Below are 21653 nucleotides of genomic sequence, written 5' to 3'. Positions count from 1 at the left end.
TAGATATAAAAAGAAAAAACCAGGGGTTAAAGTAAAATATACAGACAAAACTGATGAAAGACAACATAAGAATACAGCATTGGCTGCAGCCAAATCAAGAGCTGTAGCCAAGCTAAAACAAATTGCTCAAAAACTAGAGAGAGAACAGATCTTTGATCCTGTTGATACACTTTTCATAATTAGTAGAAGGGGATCAGAACACATACAGAAGTGCTATGGTTATGGCAGTTTATACAAAAAATTTATAAAAGGAGACAAATTGACAACGTATCCGCCATTTAAAAGTAGAGTCAAGCCAATAATGCCAGTTATTAAAAAGGACAAAGTAACATCTTTCCTTACCCCTGGAAAAGGAGCCTACTCATTTGCCCAGGGAAGTGGACAAAGTATATCGGAGACACAAAGGAAAAATTTGGAAACTATCCAAATAACTGTGAATGAGGATGACATTCATGACATTTCAATGTAAGTACTAATAAAAACAAGTTGAGTAAATAAATTTCTTATTATTCCCCTACCAGCAATGCCTAGTGGACTATAGATTTGCACACTGTCTGTCCATAGGTCTTTCTGTCAACCAGTCAGTCTGGCAAATCAGTTTTTGACACTTTTTTGTAATGCTTGAAGATTTGGTATGAAGTTTTAGCGTGACATGTCGTGAACTGATCTTTTTTTGCATAGTTTGGATCCCACGACATAAAAATTCAAGTGATCATTTTGCGACACTTTTTTCATAATGATTAAAGATATTGATTTGGTTTAGGGTATATAGATTTAACATGACAAGTTACAGATCAGGTTAGAATATTGTTTTTGAACACTGTTTTCCAACTGGTAGGGGACTATGTACTGCCTTGCAAAAACCTCAGAATGTTAAATACTATGAATGCAGGTCTGTGTCTACACTTGTTCATAACATGATTTATGACATTATTTAAAACTAGGAGAGAACACTGTTAAATTTGCATAATGTAGTTCATCTATGACGGGTCAAGATTTAAGTCAGTCTTGAATCATTTTATTTCATTAACAATACTGAAGTCATGTTAGTAGAAAAGGAAACCCATATTACAGCAAAAGAAAACTAACATAAACAAAATGTTTCATTTAAAAGGGTGAATGAAACCAGACATTATGTATCTAAGCTCATATTCACAAAAACTAAAGTAATACTTTAAATTATAATAGATCTTGTTCTTGTCATGCATGTACACTGAAATAATATTTTTTTATGTATTTCTAGTGAACCGCCCAATGCTTTAGAAGTTCCTAAAAGAAGAGGAGATTTGAAAAGACTTTTTTCAGAAAGGTGAAATGTTTCTCTAAATTTATTTTTTAAATTTTAATTTGTCAGCACATAAAAAGTAAAATATCATGGAAAGTTCAAAACAGCCTGTGATTTAAATCATTTTCAATAGATACTGAAAATTCCGGTAGATATTTTTTTTTGGCTACAGCACATTGTATTAGACATAGGTATACATATTTTCCGTTAAAAATGTTATGGCCTACTGACATGGCTGACTGAAAATGAGAAATTTTAACTAAATGGAACACAAACAGTTTCAAGAAAGACGGATAGTTTTATCAGTCACCAGTATCATATTATCTTTCCTCATCAGGCTTGTTGCAAAACATAAAACTTGTACAATTTGCATTTATATTTCTGCTCATCTGATTTGTATCTTGTGTCTGTCTTATAGATCCAAAACAAGAGGCAGCCGGGGCAGAGGTCGTGGTAGAGGAAGAGGAAGAGGTGGAGGAAGAGGTGGAAAATCATCAAAAGTACTCTTGGAAAATAACAAGTATGTATCATCTGAAAGCAATTTTGATATAATATTTATGTACTAAACACTATAAAAATGAAGGTGCGGTGTAATTGCCAATGAAAAATCTCTTCAAAAGAGACCAAATGACACAGATATTAACAACTATAGGTCACTGTTCCACCTGCAAGAATGAGCAAATCACATACCGCATAGACAGCTATAAAAGGCCCCGAAATGACAAATGTAAAACAATTAGAACAAAAAACTTACTTGGCCTATGTGCTTATTTTAATTTTGAAGAAAACAACATAGATTTTCAAATGCTTAAGATTTTTGTGCTAAAAAACATCACAGTGTATGATTAATGCAATAATGGGTCACCATTGTGCAGTACTTTACACCTTTCATCCAAACTTTATACAAATTATTCTTCACATCAAATTTTTATGTCAAAACATAAGATTTTGACTTTTTAAATATACAGCAATGAGCATATTTTTTTTTTATTATAAATGCATTCAATTCCATGTAACCAATTAAATGACTTCAGTAATTTTTCAATGCTTTTCTTAAGTAACGTTTTGAAAACAACATTTTGATTTTGATTCATTATCGGCTGATCTTGCTAATGTAGTGTATGTTTAAACTTTCTACTTTAATTGATCCTTCAGTTATTTTAATCCAAGCGTCATGATGGGCCTTATGTTAGACAAAATAGTGTCCGGGGTAGAAAAAATTGATAAGCCTGGCACCTTTAATAAGTATTAATGCCCTTAAATTCTTATATAGTAATTAGTTAAATACAATTGTTATTGTAGCAACATTGAAATGCCAAGCAGTGATGATAATGAAATGAGTCCTGTTTATGCTGTAGAAGATAATGTTAATTCTGTGAAATTGAGGTAAAAAGTTTTTAAAATAGTTAAATGATCATTCTTGTTCTCCATTTTATTATGATGATTGTTTAAAATTTCACACACATGTATACTTTTTTTACAATATCATATGACAAATTATCATTATGAAACCGAAAAATATTTCAGTTCACAGAGAATTATTTGTTGTCATTCGATTTACCTTTAAACTTCTTTTTTTTCAGACCAAAGAGGAAAACAGCAAAGGTTCTAGTCTATGAAGATGACAGGTAGGTTCATTATCACTGAACTAGTATATATTTGTTTAGGGGCCAGCTGAAGGACGCCTCCGGGTGCGGATATTTCACGCTACATTGAAGACCTGTTGGTGACCTTCTGTTGTTGTTTTTTTATTTGGTCGGGTTGTTCTCACTTTGACACATTCCCCATTTTCATTATCAATTTTATTATCTGATTAAATCAACATTCTTAAGTACAGCTGTCTACTCAAATATTGGTGACTAGAAAAAAGGAAATGTTAAAAACAAACACTTGAAAAATCCCACCTTATCACTGTATATTTAACTGTATTTGTATTTTATAATAAGTTTGCATTCTATTAGCTATAGGGTGTTACTGGTTTATTTATCAAAATCTGAACTTTTTTCTGAAAAATGATAAATGATGAGAAAATACTTATTGTAGTGAAATGGAAGTTCCAGACAGCCGGGAGATCAGTCCTGTCGTTGTTTTGGAAGATGTTGTATTAAATAGTTCTTTACTAAGGTGAGCATGACAGGATATTTCTCTTGGATATATACTTTAAAGGGACTTCTGACTATCAATTTAAAGATACTTCTTAAGAATGTACAACTCTGTATCAACTATGCATGGCATGCTCGCCTACAGTGCAGTAGCCTTGAGTAGGTTGTTGGTTCAACCCTCGTCTGCGTCCAACCAAAGACTTTAAAATTGGTATTTTCTGCTATTCCATCAAGCACACATCATTGAGGAGTTACAGCAAAGACTTGTCATCAAAGAGTCAGAATAATGTGTCCAGGTAAAGTGACATGTCTTCCTGCGACCTGTTACCTTGTGAGCTAGCACATTAAAAATCTGGCTCAGCATGTTAGTCTAGTACAAAGCAGGGTTAATATTCATTTATCCTTATTGTGTTCTTGTCCTGAATATGCTTCTGGACATAAACAACTATCCATCAATCCATCAACTATGCATGTACATGTATGCAAATCATTTCTTATAACAGTGTACAATTTAATCTTTCAAATTTCTGAATGAATTTCTTTTGATATGATTTTCTTTTTCTCAATTTGTATAAAGAAATTTTGATTCTTTACATTTGACAAACTTAATTACTTTATTATAGAGAGGCCTCTGTCCTGATGGCAAATATGGATTTTTATGTTGATCCAACAGATAAAGTAAGTACATACATCTTAATTATCCAAATTTTGATCATGTGTTTCTTGTTACAGTCACATGTAATAACTATTCCAATTAAGTTGCCATAACCATGATACTGTTATAATATAATCCATCAATTACAAAAGAGCAAATTTTAGACCATGTCTATCTCCTTCCTTACTCTCTCAACATTTAATTCAACAACATGCATATCACTTGACTGATTTTTACCAAATTTGACAGGAATGATGTATGGTATAAAATTAAGCAAAGATATCAGGCATAAAATATTTGTGCATGTCAGACAAATGTTTCTCCTTAATAAGAATCATCAGTGATGCTCTAATGGAAAGTTAAAAAGCTAAATCAAGTTTAAAACTGTGAATTTATGAATATGACTATATCAGTCATACATCTTGTCACCAACTAATAACAAGCAACTTTTGGTGTAGCTTTATCATGATAAGAGATTCAAGCTCTATATCGCCTCTTGTTCCGTAATATTTTACGTAAGAAACAAAAATTATTGAATCAGATTAACAATAAAGATTTTTAAAATACTGTAATTTAAAGGAGCCAACTGAAGCATCTAAAAACCAAGTGGAACAACCAACCCAACCAGAGGAAAAATCAGAGAAACCAGATGTACACACAAATATACAACCAGAAGAACAAACAGAAGTACACACAGATATACAACCAGAAGAACAAACAGAAGTACACACAGATATACACCCAGAAGAACAAACAGAAGTACACACAGATATACACCCAGAAGTACACACAGATATACAACCAGAAGAACAAACAGAAGTACACACAGATATACACCCAGAAGTACACACAGATATACAACCAGAAGAACAAACAGAAGTACACACAGATATACACCCAGAAGAACAAACAGAAGTACACACAGATATACACCCAGAAGTACACACAGATATACAACCAGAAGAACAAACAGAAGTACACACAGATATACACCCAGAAGAACAAACAGAAGTACACACAGATATACAACCTGAAGTACAAACAGAAAAACAACCAGAAGAACAAACAGAAGTACACACAGATGTACACATGGATGTACAACCTGAGGAAATTTTAAGTAAAGGTATACTTTGCTACTGTCTCATTGCAATTTTATTGTATTTACAAAATATTCACACATTAAAAAAGAAAACTGCTGGAAGATTATATTCATAAACCACTTGTATATAAAGCAGTTAGTATGCACAGAAAGGAAATGTTTCAACTTCTTCACTGTTCTTTCAGCATTGACAGAAATTATAACTTACTTTATCAGGTGTCTTTAGGGGACAAAATTAGTTGTGGGAAACACTATACAATTATAACCTTGGTATGAGGTTGATACAAGGATATATTAACCTGAAATAAGTATATTGACTGAGGACAAAGTCTGAGGTCAATATACTTCTTTGGGTCGATATATCCTGTACTGACCGAGTACAAAGGCTATAATTGTTATATTATTAATTACTGACCATATCAGTATCCTATAATATTCCCTTTTTTGATTGTTTTTTTTTTACACAGTCTCTTAGACAATTTCATCATATTAGTTCTGATTTCCATTTTGTATGTTCTTGTTAGTACATTTATATATTTTGAAGACTTTTTTAAACTAAATCGATCATAAATATACACTTTTTTTAAAACAATATCATGAAATTCATTAGTTGACTTCAAAAAGTATATCGGTTCTTAGATATTCTAAAAATAACCATGCAATACCTATATATAAAAAAACGTGCAATATCATTTTTAAATCTACCGTTTTCAGTCTACCTTAGAAAATATAGTTTAACACATGACTATCCCTGAACTAATCAAATTAGTAAGAATATACAAATTAATATATATTTTTTTTGGTTTCAGGTGATTTTGTTCTGGTGGAACTTAGAATTGAAAAGACGTTAAGAACAAAGCAGTTCATTGGAAAGGTTTGTAAACAATAGAATTCTGTCAAATGTTAGACTACACTTGTTCTGACTTTATGTATCAGCCTTATATTTTATTTAAATTGATCCATAGCTAAAACATGATTGAAGAGTGTAGATTAATTGAAATAAATATAAAAGTATTAATAATAGAGTATAATAATGCTTTAGAAAAATATTTTAAAAGTAACAAATCCAAGTAGCCAACTTGACTCTTCAAATACTTTTTTGTTAAAAGCTGTGTCCCTTAACCAATTCCAGCAAGCATAATACTTGTACCCTTCTGTAAATACTTTTAAATCCTTGATGTGTATATTATATACATATCAATTGTACTTACTTCTATTTGAACCTGATTTATTTTGATCTTTCATAAATATAGAAAAAATATTGCATTTTAAAGTGTTTTTTTTTCTATTTATTTATTACAATCTTAATTTCATAAAATGAATTTTAAGATCCAACAAAATCCATTATATTTTTTTCCAGGTAATAAGTATAGCAGCAGACGATGTTGATGTTACTTTCATGAAAAAGACTCAAAATGGACTGTTCATTTGGCCGGAAATCCCAGATAAAAGTATCGTAGACAGAAAAAGGATTATAAAGAAATTGAACCATCCAAAAGAAATAAGAAAAAGGCGTTCTATTGAGATGTTTTTTCAAGACACCTGATATTGATCTTTACAATGACATTAACTGGCTTATTCTTACTTAAATATTATATATAATGTATACACTTTCCCCCTGATTTTAGCCCACATTTAGGAAATGTGAGCTTTTGCCATCATTTGGCATCCGTCATTGTCGTCCATCTGGTGTAAACTATTTCAAAGATCTTCTCCTCTGAAACTACTGAACCAATTCTAATCAAACTTAAGATGAATGATCGTTAGGGTATCTAGAATTAAATTTGTGTTTTATTTTCAGTTTCTTAAAAACTCATGACTGCCTTGACTAAAAATAGAACATAGGGGTCTAAGTTTGTGTTTTATTTTCAATTACCTCAAGAAAAATTGCCACTTTGGCTCAATAAGAACTTAGGGGTAAATTGCATTTTATTGTTTGCCTTTGAAGACAATAAATTACAGATACAAAGAATATTCATTTTTAAGCACACATTTATATATACATTGAAAAGCTAAATAATCATTGAGAAAAGATTTAAACAAAGAATTACAGGTGAGCAATTCAGGCTCTTGAGAGCCTCTGTTTTTTTAACGATATCTATGTGGATGTTTTATTAGCAATATGAATAGTGTAACATAATTGTATATATGTTTTTTGCCTAGGCTTTATTTTTGAACATTATTACAAACATTTTGTACTTTGTTTTACAATATTCTTGTAACATGTCAAGTCAGTTTTAAAACTTTATGCTATAGGACAAAATTTGTTTACATTTTTTATTTCAGCTTAGTGATATTATCCAGAATAATCCATTACCCATATGAATATGTTGTGACTGAACTATCCAATACTTTTTATGATCTGTTTGAGCATGCACATCCCATTTTAAAATGTGTATTGCTGATGAAAAATGTTGAAATATACCATATATATGTAGGGCCTTTTTTCAAATATTGTTACTTTTGTATTTAGGTATATGATATTTTTTTTATGATGTTCATTGTTACTGAATATATCAATGTTCACTGTCATGACTGTTTTGAAAGCAATCGTTTTATAAGCTATTGTTTTGATAAGTTTTATTTGGAAGGCCCATGTGGTGCTTTTATTTTTCTCCATTTAGCTTTCTTGGCTCTATTGGCCAAGTGAGCTATTGTTGTTACTATTTTGTGATTTTTTTTTCACAAAAAATCTCAGGGATGTTATCAAAATTCCAGAGGAATAATCTCTTTAAAAAGGAATATGACGGCTAAAGCGTTTTAGTAATCTCAGGAATATAAAATTTTATTATTCACATTGTCATGATTGTACATGTATGTAAATAGTATTCATGGTAGATAGAGGTTGTATTTTATTTCTACAATGTTTTTATTTTCTGTACTTCCTATTTTATCTTTGTGTTAAGCAAGTATTTCCTATTTTATCTTTGTGTTAAGCAAGTATGTACAAGTTTTTACAATACTTAGTTTTTTATGAGGTATTTTTTGCCCACAATGTTTCACCAGAAATGACACAAATGTTGAAATCATTGATGCATTCCCCATTTTCTATTCTCAATTTTATTTCAGATCTAAACAACAAAACTAACAGCATTTTTTTTATATGGCATAATTTGGTTTTGCGAAATTTCTGTAACTGCATAGTATCATTACAGCCATTGTTTCCTTGTACAATAACCTACATTTGTTATTTCAGCATAACTCGTGAAAGGAGATTATCTCATTAGAATTCACACAATAACAGTATACATTATTTTCTTGTGTTAAATTATTCCATTGACTGAAGATAATGAATCTCTATGTACCCATCTGTGTATCAGTTTTACATGTAGAACAACCTTTAGTAGAAAATTTAATTTAGCTACTGATAGCTTTTGCTAGTCAAGAAAGTGGTTAAACAAATGATTAAAAACTTCTTTTGTTATTTGAACATTTAATAAGATGCATGTATATGGACTGTGTCCACACTTAATGCACTTGTTTCTATATTTTATGAATGATTTCTGTTCAAAAACACATATTCATTTAGCTGTCAGTTGTTTAGATATATGTTGATTAATAAACCATATTTTTACACTGTATTATTTCTTTTCATTGTTTCAACAATTACAATCTCCCCCTAATATTCAAAATAGAATTTGTGAAAGTCTTTTTAATTTAAATTAATTATAGTGTTTACTTAAAAAAGTAAACAAAAATAAGGGAGGTAATCAAAAAATCTAGTGGACTCAGAATATATCTGTATTAAGTTGATTAAATAAAGAAAAAGATCATTTGTCAAAGGGAGATAATCCAAAGTTGGTTTTTTTTACCTATTTAGGTAAATTCAGCATATTTGCATAGGTAAAAGAATTTTACCTGTGGAAGCTATAGGAAGTTTACACAATCAGGTAAATAATATTAACTTCTGCCAGTGAGACCCCAGACTGACATCATGGATGATTCGTTACTTAGGGCTATACCTCTGCTCCTCACACCCGTTGTTTTGCCTTGGCTCTGAATTCTGCTTGACGGAATTTTATGGCGTCTTCCGAATTGTCTGTAAGAGGGTCATCTATATACTCGTCGACGACATCCCAGCCGTACTTGTCACCGATCCTTATAATGTGTTACGCTCATGTATGGCCTATTCCACCACCCCTAGCAACTTTAAAGCGGCTTTCAAAGATTTTCTCTTGATAAGCGATTTAACCTTGAATATTTCGTCGAGGCGAAGAAAATTGAAAGAATTATTCTTGCTGTTACCTTTAAACTTAAATGTCTGTGTTTGGGCCGAGAAACAAGTGCAGTTTTGTATGGCTTGCAAACTTAACTTTAGGTCGTTTCAGAAACAAATCTCCTTATTATCTCTAGATCAGGCTGCATCTAATTTTGTTGAGAATAGGGAAAGTGTGCCAACAGGAGCAAAGTGCTTATTATACCTTTGGACTGCTTGACTAGGTATATCGTGAACGTCAGTTTCGTGCGAAATTTCCCCTTCGTCACTCATGCCTGCACTTGTATAAAAATTTAATAACTGTCAAACTTGCTTTATTGATTTGTCGAAAATAAGAAAAAGTGGAAAAAAATTCATGAATAAATGTCTTGAACCGAGATATTATTTATAACGCAATTAACGGAAATACAAATATTTTAATAAATAATAAATATTTTATAGTACCAAATATCATAACTTCAAGTCCATCGTGTATTATGTGTGACGTTGATACGGATTACTTATCAACACAGTCGTGAAACTATTCAATGCTTTTTTTAAAAGGGGAAATACATTCTTTGACACAACCCTGGTTTATCAACTTACTGTTTGTCTTTTTTTCATTTTTGGCCATGGCGTTGTCAGTTTATTTTCGATTTATGAGTTTGACTGTCCCTCTGGTATCTTTTATTGCTCAGACATTAGTGACATAGTCTAGGTAGCAGCTGCAAGCCCTTGGATAATTTGGGAAACGTATATCACATATGCAGGTGAATAAAAAAAGATGTGTATAATCTGATACAACTCTCCACAAGAGACCAAATGACAATATAATGAAGTTGGTATATTGGTACAAATACTTTACGAATCGCTACAATATTATAATGGATGATTTAATCCATTTATGGAGTGTAAATTTAAATTTGTAAGACATTTGATAAAATGTATACACTGGTAGTTTTGTCAGATTTTTTTTTTAAACGTCTTTGTTATTAAAATAAAAGAAACAGGACACAGAAATCCTGTATTCAAAAAATAGATTTGTGTAGATTGCAATGAAGCATGCTCAAGTATTTTCGAGACAGTATCATTTACATAGGATCCATTTCACTTCCGTTTAGCAATAATATGTAGTGATCAAAATTACAAAAGAAATCGGTTAATTCTTTAAAAATAGATTTAAACAGGATATGCAATTTATTATATTATTTCGCTGTGGGGGTATATGTTTATAAATAAAGATATTTAAAATGTTGAAATATAGATACTGTTATTTTGTGCACTTGGTATTTTTTGTTTAGTTTTTTTAGCTCCACCTTTTTATGATTTATTACCGTCAACCCTATATAAAACCATGCACTTCCGATCTAGTATTTAAAAAGTATTTATCAACTTTATAATATAGTTTCCGTAAATAACAAAATATAGATGCATAAAATTTCAATGACAGAGACAATCGGAAAAGACAATTAATTTCATTGGCATTCGATAAATTGATTTATAAATGCTAAATACGAGAAATAAAATATATCGAGAAACAAATACATCTACTGGTTGCATGCTTCAAATGCCAATCAGGAAAAATGATATATAAAGGATTCTACACAAGAAGAGGAATTTTGTTTTTACTAATTTGTACAGGTATGTTTGAGGGACGTACCTTAAAGGTCAGATTCATTTATTTTCATAATGCATACATCTTACTATTGCCAAAAATGAGAGCTGATTTTAATATAAATGTATATGGTGCAGGAAATGCAACCGTTACGGAGCACTTGATTTCACTCCCGGTTTTTAGTGGAGTTCGTGTTGTTTCTTTTTTATTATTTATAACTGTCGATGTAAATGTCCTTTGGTTTTGTGAGTCCCTGTTGACTCCTTGGTTTTGATTGTTATTGTCTGTCTGCAAAAAAAAAATTAATAGCAAAATAAATTAAAGATTATTCTGATTTTTTGTGTATGTATATAATTGATTACAAATGTTTTCGATTCGAGCTTCACCGATGAGTTTATGTGGACGAAACGCGTGTCTACCGTACACTTTAACTTCATTAAAAATCATTTTAAATCAAATCAAATTAGAAAACAACTAATTTAAAGTTCTTGATCTTCCGAGAAGTCCAAGCAACGAATATTTAAAAAAAATTATTGATATATATTCTTTAATGAATATATTTCTTTTATTAGTGCCAATGATAAGTTGTTGATATTGTTAACCAGTTGACTTATCCCAATGCAAAGTGCATGTTTTAAGTCGAAAGCCTCGTTTGATGTTTTTGTATAAAACATCAGTTTGTGTCATTTTCTTTTGAGAGTTGATTTGTGGTAGATCCTTGATATTTTGTAAAACATATTTAAACATATTCGAAACTACTTTTGACGTATATTTAGAGATTGACTTGTTGTCATATGCATGTCTTTTAATAGGTAGTTGTCTAATAAATTGTTTACTCAACATATCTTTTTCCAAACAGATATATAGTATATATAGGAAGATGTGGTATGAGTGCAAATGAGACAACTCTCCATCCAAGTATTAATTTATAAAAGTAAACCATTATAGGTCAAAGTACGAGTCTTGGCTCACACCGAACAGCAAGCTATAAAAGGTCCAAAAAATTACATTCAAACGACGGGGAAACGAACGGTTTAATCTATATAAAAACGAGAAACGAGAAAGACTTATGAACCACATAAACAGACGACAACTACTAAACGCCAGATTCCTGACTTAGGACAGGTGTAAACAATTACAGTAATCACATACAAACAATGGCATCATACATGTATTCTCATATAAACGGATAAGTTTTATCTATGCATTTATCTGTGTTTATATATATATATATATATATATATTGCAGCTTTCTTTTATTTAAAGTAAAGAGTAATTTATATTTTTTCTAGATTTATTGAAACATTCGACATCTTACACTGTTAGTAACGCAAATAAAATTCACAAGTTCTTATTTAATTCAACTGATGAAGGTTATAATAATCTGGTACTACCTGACTATCCAGTGAATATCAATGTAGAGTACAATTTCTTGGCCCTTAATTCTTTGGTAAGTATATTCTCAGTTTCTGTGTTCGGAAATTTGCAAAATTATCATGAAAATGCAAATCATTAAAGGGGCACTAGCTACGAGATACGTAAACAATTAAAATTAAGATTGAATTTGTTCAATCAGAAGTGAAAGTAAAATAGTCAAATATAATTCGCCTTTAGCAGCAAGAATGGTTCATTTTTGTCAAAATAAGCCAAGATACATTGATGATGAATTATTAACTTGCAAGTGAATAATTCGACCCCATTGAATCAATATTCATGTGAACTTCTATGCAACGCCTTCGCAAGAGATGGATTATGCATGATTGGTATGTGTTATGCTATTAAAAGAAAACATTGTCAACATTGACAGTGAAACAATGGTTAATCATTTGATTCACTGCTTCGATCCACACAAAAAATCATTCTTATACAGAATCATATTGCAGTGACAAATATGAAGATGTATCCTTTAAAATGTATAGAAAATGTGCCGTCCAAATCGAAAATTTTAGAATATGTGCAGAATGAACGACAAACAAATATCAAATGTATATAAAATGTGCCTTCCAAAAAGAAAATTTTAAAATATATGCAGAATGAACGAAAAAAAATCCTAGTTTCTTCTGTTTAGAAACTTTTATATATTTCTGAGAAAGTTCATTCATCAATAAAACAGAATTTATATCTGAGGAAGTTCATTCATCAATAAAACAGAATTTATATCTGAGAAAGTTCATTCATCAATAAAACAGAATTTATATCTGAGAAAGTTTATTCATCAAGAAAACAGAATTCAATGAGACTGTCAACAAAGTGAGAGGTTTAGCGCTATAAAACCAGGTTTAATTCACCATTTTCTACATTGGAAAATGCCTGTACAAAGTCAGGAATATGACAGTTCTTGTCCATTCGTTTTTAATGTGTTTTGTCGTTTGGTTTTGCCAGGCGGTTATGGACTTTCCGATTAGATTTTCCTCTGAGTTCAGTATTTTTGTGATTTTACAGCCTTTCTCTTATCTTTTTAAGGACATAAAGGAACAGATATTGGAGACAACAGGATGGTTTACCGTGGTCAGTAAAACATTTTTTTTCAATATATTTTAATTGATCAAATTTAATTTAACATCTTTTTTATGGTGGATTTACTGATATAATGTTTTGAGATGTTGAATTTATCGTCGAAAACAAACACAGATATAATGACACATTTTTAAAATAGCAAATTTAATTCAATGATAATTTTGTCAATATAATATCATTTCATCTCATTCGTGTGACTATTTTTCTATACTCTTGCATATTAAAAATAAAACAAAAGTCTACCCTGTCTTTGTTTATAACTCCAAACTTATATAGACGTGAATTGGCACGTTTGACATTCCAATAATGGCCTTTTATTAGTTGAATATCGGATTATAAAATAAGCAGACGTTTAACTTAAATGACATTTTGAACTTGTCTATGTGAATGAGCTCTTTAAACACACAAAATAACTTCTTTTCTTATAATCTTTATGTAATTTTGAACAAGAATAACACAGATGAAGGACATTTGGTTTACAAACAAAAAGGTCAATAAAATTATATTTCATCCTTTTGTTTTTCATTTGTTTTTTTTTGGGGGGGGGTGAAACATGTGAAATTACATACTAATAAACACAACTAATAAAAAATAAGTTACTTGAATGTACGAATTATCATTAATAAAGATATGATAAAATATATTATTACATTGGTTGCAATGAATTACATTGATTTCCCAGTTAGATAAAAACCGATAATTTCACATGTGAAATAAACGTGGTTATTTCACTCTCTGACGTCATACAACAATAGGCGTTGTCAAGACGTCGATAACGTCGGATCAAAACAAATTGTCAATGCGTAGGAAAAAGATATAGTTCCTTACATTTTCTACATTAATTTCATTAAAAAAACCATTTGCCAATGTAATAAAAAGAATAACTAATCGTCGTATTTGAATATCAAAAATAAGACAACTTGTGACCGAACGCCGCTATGGATTAAACTCGTGCTGCGCACTCGTTTAATCCATGTGTCGTTCGGTCACGCGTTGTCTTATTTTTGATATTCAAATACGGCGATTAGTTATACTATAATTACTAAATATTTGATTTATTAAATGCTGCTTCTACCAATTACCACTTTTGATTTATTTTAACGCTTGTGCAGGGGTTAAAAAACATACACATTTCTCTAAAGAGAATTTTGTATAATTTTAAATATTACATCCAAATATTTTGTGAACAATATGTTCTTACAACTACATTTGTATATAAAGTATTTAAATAACAACACAATACAAGTACCTGTTTAACTGGTAACAAAGTCAACAGACATTCCAAAACTGCATTTGTTTGCTCACTTTTTTATATAGAACAGTTTCCGTTAGTCGAATAATGCTTTGCTCATCGACTTAATCGAGGGTTGATGCACGATACATGAATTCAAATCAAATCATATACATTCAAATATATGACTATCTATGACAGACTTTCTTTATCGACTAACCAGTTATTATACAGTGCTTACTTCATAATTTATTTAACAATGTTTGATCTGCGAATTTGCGTTATATATACAAAACTAGTAAACATATTTTAAGGAGCCAGCTGAAGGACACCTCCGGGTGCGGGAGTTTCTCGCTACGTTGAAGACCCATTGGTGGCGTTCGGCTGTTGTCTGCTCTATGGTCGGGTTGTTGTCGCTTTGACACCTTCCCCCTTTCCTTTCTCGATTTTAAAGTAAGCGTTACGCTTAAGATTTAAGTTAAACTCGATTATCTACTGTAGCTGAACAATTAATGTGAAATTTTAGGTATGGAATGATAGTCGATTAACATGGGATAAATCATCCTACGGAGATATTGATTACATATTTGTTCCTGAGGACAAAATTTGGCACCCTGAATTGATTGTGCAGAATTCGTACGTAATCACATTTTATTGTATTGTAATTATTAACGGTAATTAAAAAAAAAAGTAAGGGTATTGTATCGTACAGAATTGTTCTCATATATTAATATATTATTCGGTTGTATATGAAAGCAGAATTTGACTGAAAAGTAAATATTGACTGGCTATGATAACTATATAGTATACACATAAGTAAATATATCCAATTTTTTTTGTATATTTCTGCCGTTTGGATCATCTATTAGTTCATTCCCACTAAACGATTTAAAAATAACAAGTTTCTTTCGTTTTCTTATGAAACAAATATCTAACAAAATACTATTTTACTTTAATCATAGCATTGTGCAATTACGGAAAAATCTTGGTGCCGACCAAACTATTAGAATACAATATAATGGAGAATTACGATGGGAACCACCCGCTGTTTTGTCCACGTCATGTGACATGGATGTGACGTACTTCCCATATGACAGTCAAACCTGTGACATAGAAATAGCTAGCTGGGGTTTCTCTGTTGATATTGTCAACTTAGAATTTTACAAAACTCATATAAATTTAGAAGACTTTAGACCAGATGAGGAATGGGAAATTATAACAACCTCCCAGCAAACATCTAATCTAACTGAGGATGAACTGGTGTTTTCGGAACTTTTGTTTCGAATGGAGTTTAAAAGATATTATGGTCATTACCTCATGACTGTAATATTTCCGACTATTCTTACTGCTATACTAACATTCGTTACATTTTTTCTGCCGCTTGAATCTGGAGACAAAATCGGATATATACTAACAGTGTTACTTGCTTTGGCGGTTTTATTGACGCTATTTTCAGACAGTATGCCTACGACATCAAAACATACATCAGTTCTAGGTAAAGTTACATTAATTGGAAAGATATACATAAACAATAATTGTTTTGTCTACATTATCAACCAGATTCAGCAAATGATATATATGTCATTCTGTTGCCTTTGTTTTAGTTTCTAATGGAGTCGACTCAATTCTGTATTAAAACACGTTTCACTATGGTTTAATCTTGAAAATGATTATTTTAAGGTTAAATTTGTATTCAGACTGTTCGGTAGATATTTTTATTTCCTGTTCACATCAGCATCATATTCAAAAAGCTACTGAATAGAACTTAATTGGTTTTAAACAAATAATCTAACCAGATCGGATTAAACAGAGCAAATGAGTCCCACAATCGACTGTAAGACTGAACATGACCGATTGATTTAATTCTTGATAATACTTTTTAAATGATGGTAAGATCAAAATGATCATTTAAGACTAAAATTCCTTTAGATTAGATAGATTATTCTCATAAAACCATGATATTACAAAGGTTACAGAGAAGTTTAAACAATAATATACATAATTACAATAATAAAAATGCATTAAAATGCTTTACGATTGCATATCTATTGCCAAGTATTGTGAAAAAGTTGCATAATATTAATTATTTCTCACTTGCCTTTCGAAAGATGCAGTTTCTGTTTTTATCAATAGATATAAGTAAAACTCTAATGTTTTTTAACTAATAGAAATTGTATTTTGCAGTGGTATTTCTTACTGTGACATTGGGCATGGCCTGTCTTGTGATTGTCTTTACGATATTTATCATAAGACTTTTCCATCAACCAGAACACGATAAGGCTCCGAAATGGATGCATTCCTTGGCGAGGAAATTTCTGAAATTAAAATGCAAAGCCGGAAGAATAAATCATCTTGATCATCTTGATCAAAGTCAGGATATTGAAAATGACTCACCAAAAGACAGAAGAGTTCACTTGAAGAGTAAAAAGCAATTTACACCTTACACTAACAAAGAGCTAGCAGAATTCTTTGATTACTTCCTGTTTGGTGTTTTCACAGTTTTATATATTTTGGTTCTTTTATGTTTCCCAATAGTTCTGAGCACGTCAACATGAATGATACAAACAAGATATTGAATATAAACTACATGTGTGTGTCGATTTCATTATTATATAATAGTTTAGTAAAAGAATTTCCTGTTTTCGCCATGATTGTTTAATGCAATTTAATATATTCCCATTGTAATCACATTCACTTGCACTAATCATATCACCAATGTATTTTTCCTTGAATTATTTTGACATGTTTACTGAAACGTTTTTGATAATTCAAGGCCAGGAGTGCATTCTTTGGCGAGGAAATTCTTAAAGTTAAAATGCAATAAATCATCTTGATCATATTGGTCAAAGTCAGACTACTGAAAATGACCAACCAAAAGACGGCAGAGTCTGATTGGAAAGTAGAAAGGAATTTATACCTTACACCAACAAGGACCTAGCAGAATTCTTTGATTATTTCCTGTTTGGTGTTTTCACAGTTTTATATATTTTGGTTCTTTTATGTTTCCCAATAGTTCTGAGCACTTCAACATGATACACTCAAGGAATTGAATATAAAATATATGTATATTTCGATGATATTATAATGTAATACGTTTAGTAAAAGTAGTACGTTTTTTTACATGTATAATGCAAGTCGATATTTGTCACTTATTCATCGAATACATGTAGCATAGCACAAATGATTTTCACTGAATCGTTTTTCATAGAACTAATAATTAGTTTTCAGGGCATGACATGCCTTCATTTCGTTTTACCTGCTTATTTCCGTTCTGCCTATTTGTCTAATGGATGCATTAGTTTAACGCAGCCGGTTTAAATATTGTGCTAAAGCAAAATACATGTGCCAAAGGTAACACTATGCAAGTTTTAAACCGTATCATTTATATTTAACAAAAAACTACAAAAAAAATGTTTGTATTTCAATTTTAGTAATTGCAATGTTTTCACGCATAGATATTAATGTTATCAAAAATGTATTCAGCGGCATATAATTGATGTAGAAGAGTATTGAATTTCCAAACAAACATGTTAAGCATCCAGTGTTTGAAACCCTGCAACACTCAGTGTGTGTAAAAAGTATAATGACACCGATACCGGATTGCGAGGAAACCTGTTTTATAGCTAGCTAAACGTCTTATTTGTATAATAGTAGCATAACATTCCATTATATTGAAATCATTGTGTGAACAAATAAAGCATACATATGGGCACGTTCATTCTGTGTAGTATTTCTATTTGTATCCATATGATTTTTATAGGTTGTTCTTGTGTTGAACTGTTACACCTCTGTCCCAGGTTAGGAGAGGGTTTGGATCTTTATGTATTAAATTTGCATATAAAATGAAAAATGAAAAATAAATACGATAGACAGTGACTACCACCTGTATTATATATTCTTGACTTGAAACAGGGACATATTTGTTTTTCGTTCATTTTTTGTTCATAAATTTGGCCATTAATTTTTCCGTTTGATATTATACCTTGATTTGCAAAATCGTTTACCAATATTTTTAAGAGACAGCAACCCGCCCAAAGTGCGAATGACAGCCCAAGGCTGCCAATAGGTCTTCCACATTGAAAACACCGATCCGAAGGCGAGGTTCGGCTGGCTACAAAACCATTATAATTATATATTATAGTTCAGCGAAAAATTGGCGACAAATTAAACTTCGAAACATATGAATGAACCAAAATAAAATTAAAAACAAACAAGACTAGCTAAGGCAAGAAGTTTCTGATTTGGTACAAGCGGGCAAATGCGGCGGAGTTATACATGATTAGTGAGATGCCAACCCTCTCTCTGTACCTCTAAACAATGTGGAAATAAATGATCACACTGCAATACAACTAGTTTGATATTACCTGTAACATGTAACTACTTTTAACGTAATTACTTGAACTTGTTAATTGAAAAATGATATATTAAGAATTTTACACGAATATAGGACTTGTACTTCTCATGATGTAAACTTGATGACTTAATTTACGTGTAATTCAACTGAATATTTTTTGTTGCTAATCTGGAAAAGTACTTATATTGGTCACTTGTATATGTTACGGAAAGAAAGAAAAAGAAGCTTTAAATACATATCAAAACAAATACGGATTGATTTGAATAATGATGTAAAAAAAGGAATATTTGTGAAAACAGATGCTCTTACAGGGCCAAATATTGATGAAGTATCAACATAATATATAAAAAACAAAATAGTTCCCTACATTATACGTCGTATAAGTAAAAGGTACATGTACTGTTGAATTTTTTTTATGAAAACGGTATTAAAACTATGTGTTTTTGTGATTTAAAATGTATATTATATTATAAAGGTACTATTGTAATTGTGATATACGGTATTTTACTTAGTTTGGGAAATAACCATAAGGTAATCCTTTCTCACAAAGTAAAAGTGTATTCTTCAGAATAATTACAATATAGCATTTTTTTATTCAAAATCAAATGAAAAATTTTTAATATTGTAACTAAGATATAAAAGAGTTACAAAAAAGGGGGAGTCCATAATCACTGGAGTTTTGATTCCTCGAGTGTATCACCAGCCCTGCAGTCAGCACTTCTGTGTTGACTTCAGTTATCATTTATGTTCATAATTATAAATAACTGAAAATTACAGTTAACAAAACTTAGTATTTTTTAAATACTAAGGCTTTCTACCTCAGGAATAGATTACCTTAGCTGTATTTGGCAAAACCTTTAGGAATGTTTGGACCTCAATGCTCTTCAACTTCGTACTTCATTTTGCCTTTTTCACATTTTTTGTTCTAGTGTCACTGATGAGTCTTTAGTAGAAGAAACGCTTGTCTGGCGTAAATATAAAATTTCAATCCTGGTATCTATGATGAGTTAATTCACACAATCAAATTATCAACAAACGGACCTAGTAAAAAAGTCCCTATGAGATTTTTAAATGTGTTTAATTGTGATTGGTAAAGTTACAAGTACCTTCATTTTAAATCTATAATCTTAAAAACGACAAATACTTTTAATTCAACAATGAAGATATTCACCGGAATTAATTCATTACACGTTGCGTGCAATTGGATGTTTCCTTATATATAATGCAAAATAAGATTGAATTTCGAGATTTCAGTATTTTTATTTTTCGTTTTACTTTATAAATAGTTTAAATGATTACTTTTCCTGATAAATCGGTTTGCACTTCGACCATTCTAAACAAATTTATTTGTAGTGTCAAGTGTAAATAAAATAGATGTCGTTTATTAAAAAATGCGAGGTCTATCACCTTATCTCCTGTAGTCATATCAATTTCCAAAACAGATTTTCTACAACAATAAACAATACACTAAAACCTGTTAAGGTTAAACATTTATTTATAGCTTTTTCTTTAAATTAAATTCTAAAGAAGTATATGCTCGTTCCTTAAAATCAAATTAAAATAATTTCGTTTTAAATGGATTATCACCGTTCGAAGAACACAATATATCGGTTGTTGAGGACCAAAAATATATGTGTTCCTTTTACATTAAATCAAGATTGCATCTGTATATCTTTCCGTTTGTATATCTTTGCGTCTGTATAATGTGTTCGTAGTGTGTTTGTTATTTTGGGGTATAGCATTTCACTATGTTAACGCAACTAACAAAAAGTCACAGTATTATTAACACAAATCATTCTATATTTTTGAAATTGTTTTTTCTAGGAAGGATTTTAGTTCAAAATCAATAATTGAAAGAAAAAAAATGGTGATGCAAAGTTTCAGAGGTTTTTAGATGAGATCGTGAAATATTCTCCTGGTAAAGTTGTGTGACACCCTTAGTTCTGACTAAGTTTGAAGTCTTTATTCCCGTAGTAACCATCTGCTCTATTAACCTCTCAGCTCTGACCGATATATATATAAATGCTTCTTAAAAAAAACGTTAACTTCCAACAAGGAACAAGTTGTATTTTGTTTAAATCTTAAATTTGAACCACTAACAGCCGTAGCTTAAATTCAAATACCGAGAACAGAGAATTTATAATTATGAAAACATGTCATCTGCAAAAAAGCGAAACATATAGGCTCGGGGTGTCGGGAGATAAGTTTGCTCAGTAATAGGAGATGGTTTAAACATCCATATCTTAAGAACTTGTCTATTAATCCTTATTTATACATATGTCAAAATACTAGTCTAGCTCAGCTGTATCCCAATCATTTTACCTTGAACTTGAATTCTTTTGAGCGACGTTGACAGTTTTGATAGTTCTTGTAGCATTATTAAGGGTTTTTTTGGTACCTCCACATCTAAAAGATCTATAACTCCTACATAAAAAAACAGGTGCCCCAGTAATAGTCTAGCACAACTGCATCCTTATTCTTTTTTTTTAGATTGTCTGTTTCAAGATTGCCCAACTTTGACTGTTTTCAATAGTTTTAATATCAATTTTAAGGTATTTTTACATCTCCATATTCAAAGAATTACAATTCCAACCTAGATT

At 30.7% G+C, this 21653-nt stretch overlaps 2 protein-coding genes across 2 annotated transcripts; both read left to right on the top strand.

Annotated features, from left to right (window-relative positions):
• The first annotated feature begins 94 nt into the window (after positions 1-94).
• Positions 95-7980, top strand: LOC139499981 (pinin-like). The gene is made up of 10 exons (XM_071288652.1): positions 95-465; positions 1244-1309; positions 1704-1805; positions 2588-2671; positions 2869-2913; positions 3329-3409; positions 4011-4065; positions 4622-5165; positions 5951-6015; positions 6502-7980. The coding sequence occupies exons 1-10, from the start codon at positions 302-304 to the stop codon at positions 6685-6687; spliced, it is 1392 nt and encodes a 463-aa protein (XP_071144753.1). The 5' UTR covers positions 95-301; the 3' UTR covers positions 6688-7980.
• A 2704-nt stretch (positions 7981-10684) lies between these two features.
• LOC139501944 (neuronal acetylcholine receptor subunit alpha-6-like) lies at positions 10685-17874 on the top strand. Its single transcript, XM_071291248.1, has 6 exons — positions 10685-10977; positions 12244-12401; positions 13415-13459; positions 15226-15335; positions 15662-16194; positions 16884-17874. Exons 1-6 carry the CDS (start codon positions 10920-10922, stop codon positions 17252-17254), a joined length of 1275 nt encoding a protein of 424 aa, XP_071147349.1. The 5' UTR covers positions 10685-10919; the 3' UTR covers positions 17255-17874.
• The last annotated feature ends 3779 nt before the right edge of the window (positions 17875-21653 follow it).

The sequence above is a fragment of the Mytilus edulis genome, chromosome 13 (genome assembly GCF_963676685.1).
Source record: "Mytilus edulis chromosome 13, xbMytEdul2.2, whole genome shotgun sequence".
Lineage (NCBI taxonomy): Eukaryota > Metazoa > Mollusca > Bivalvia > Mytilida > Mytilidae > Mytilus > Mytilus edulis.
This window is presented reverse-complemented; position numbering and strand designations above follow the sequence as displayed.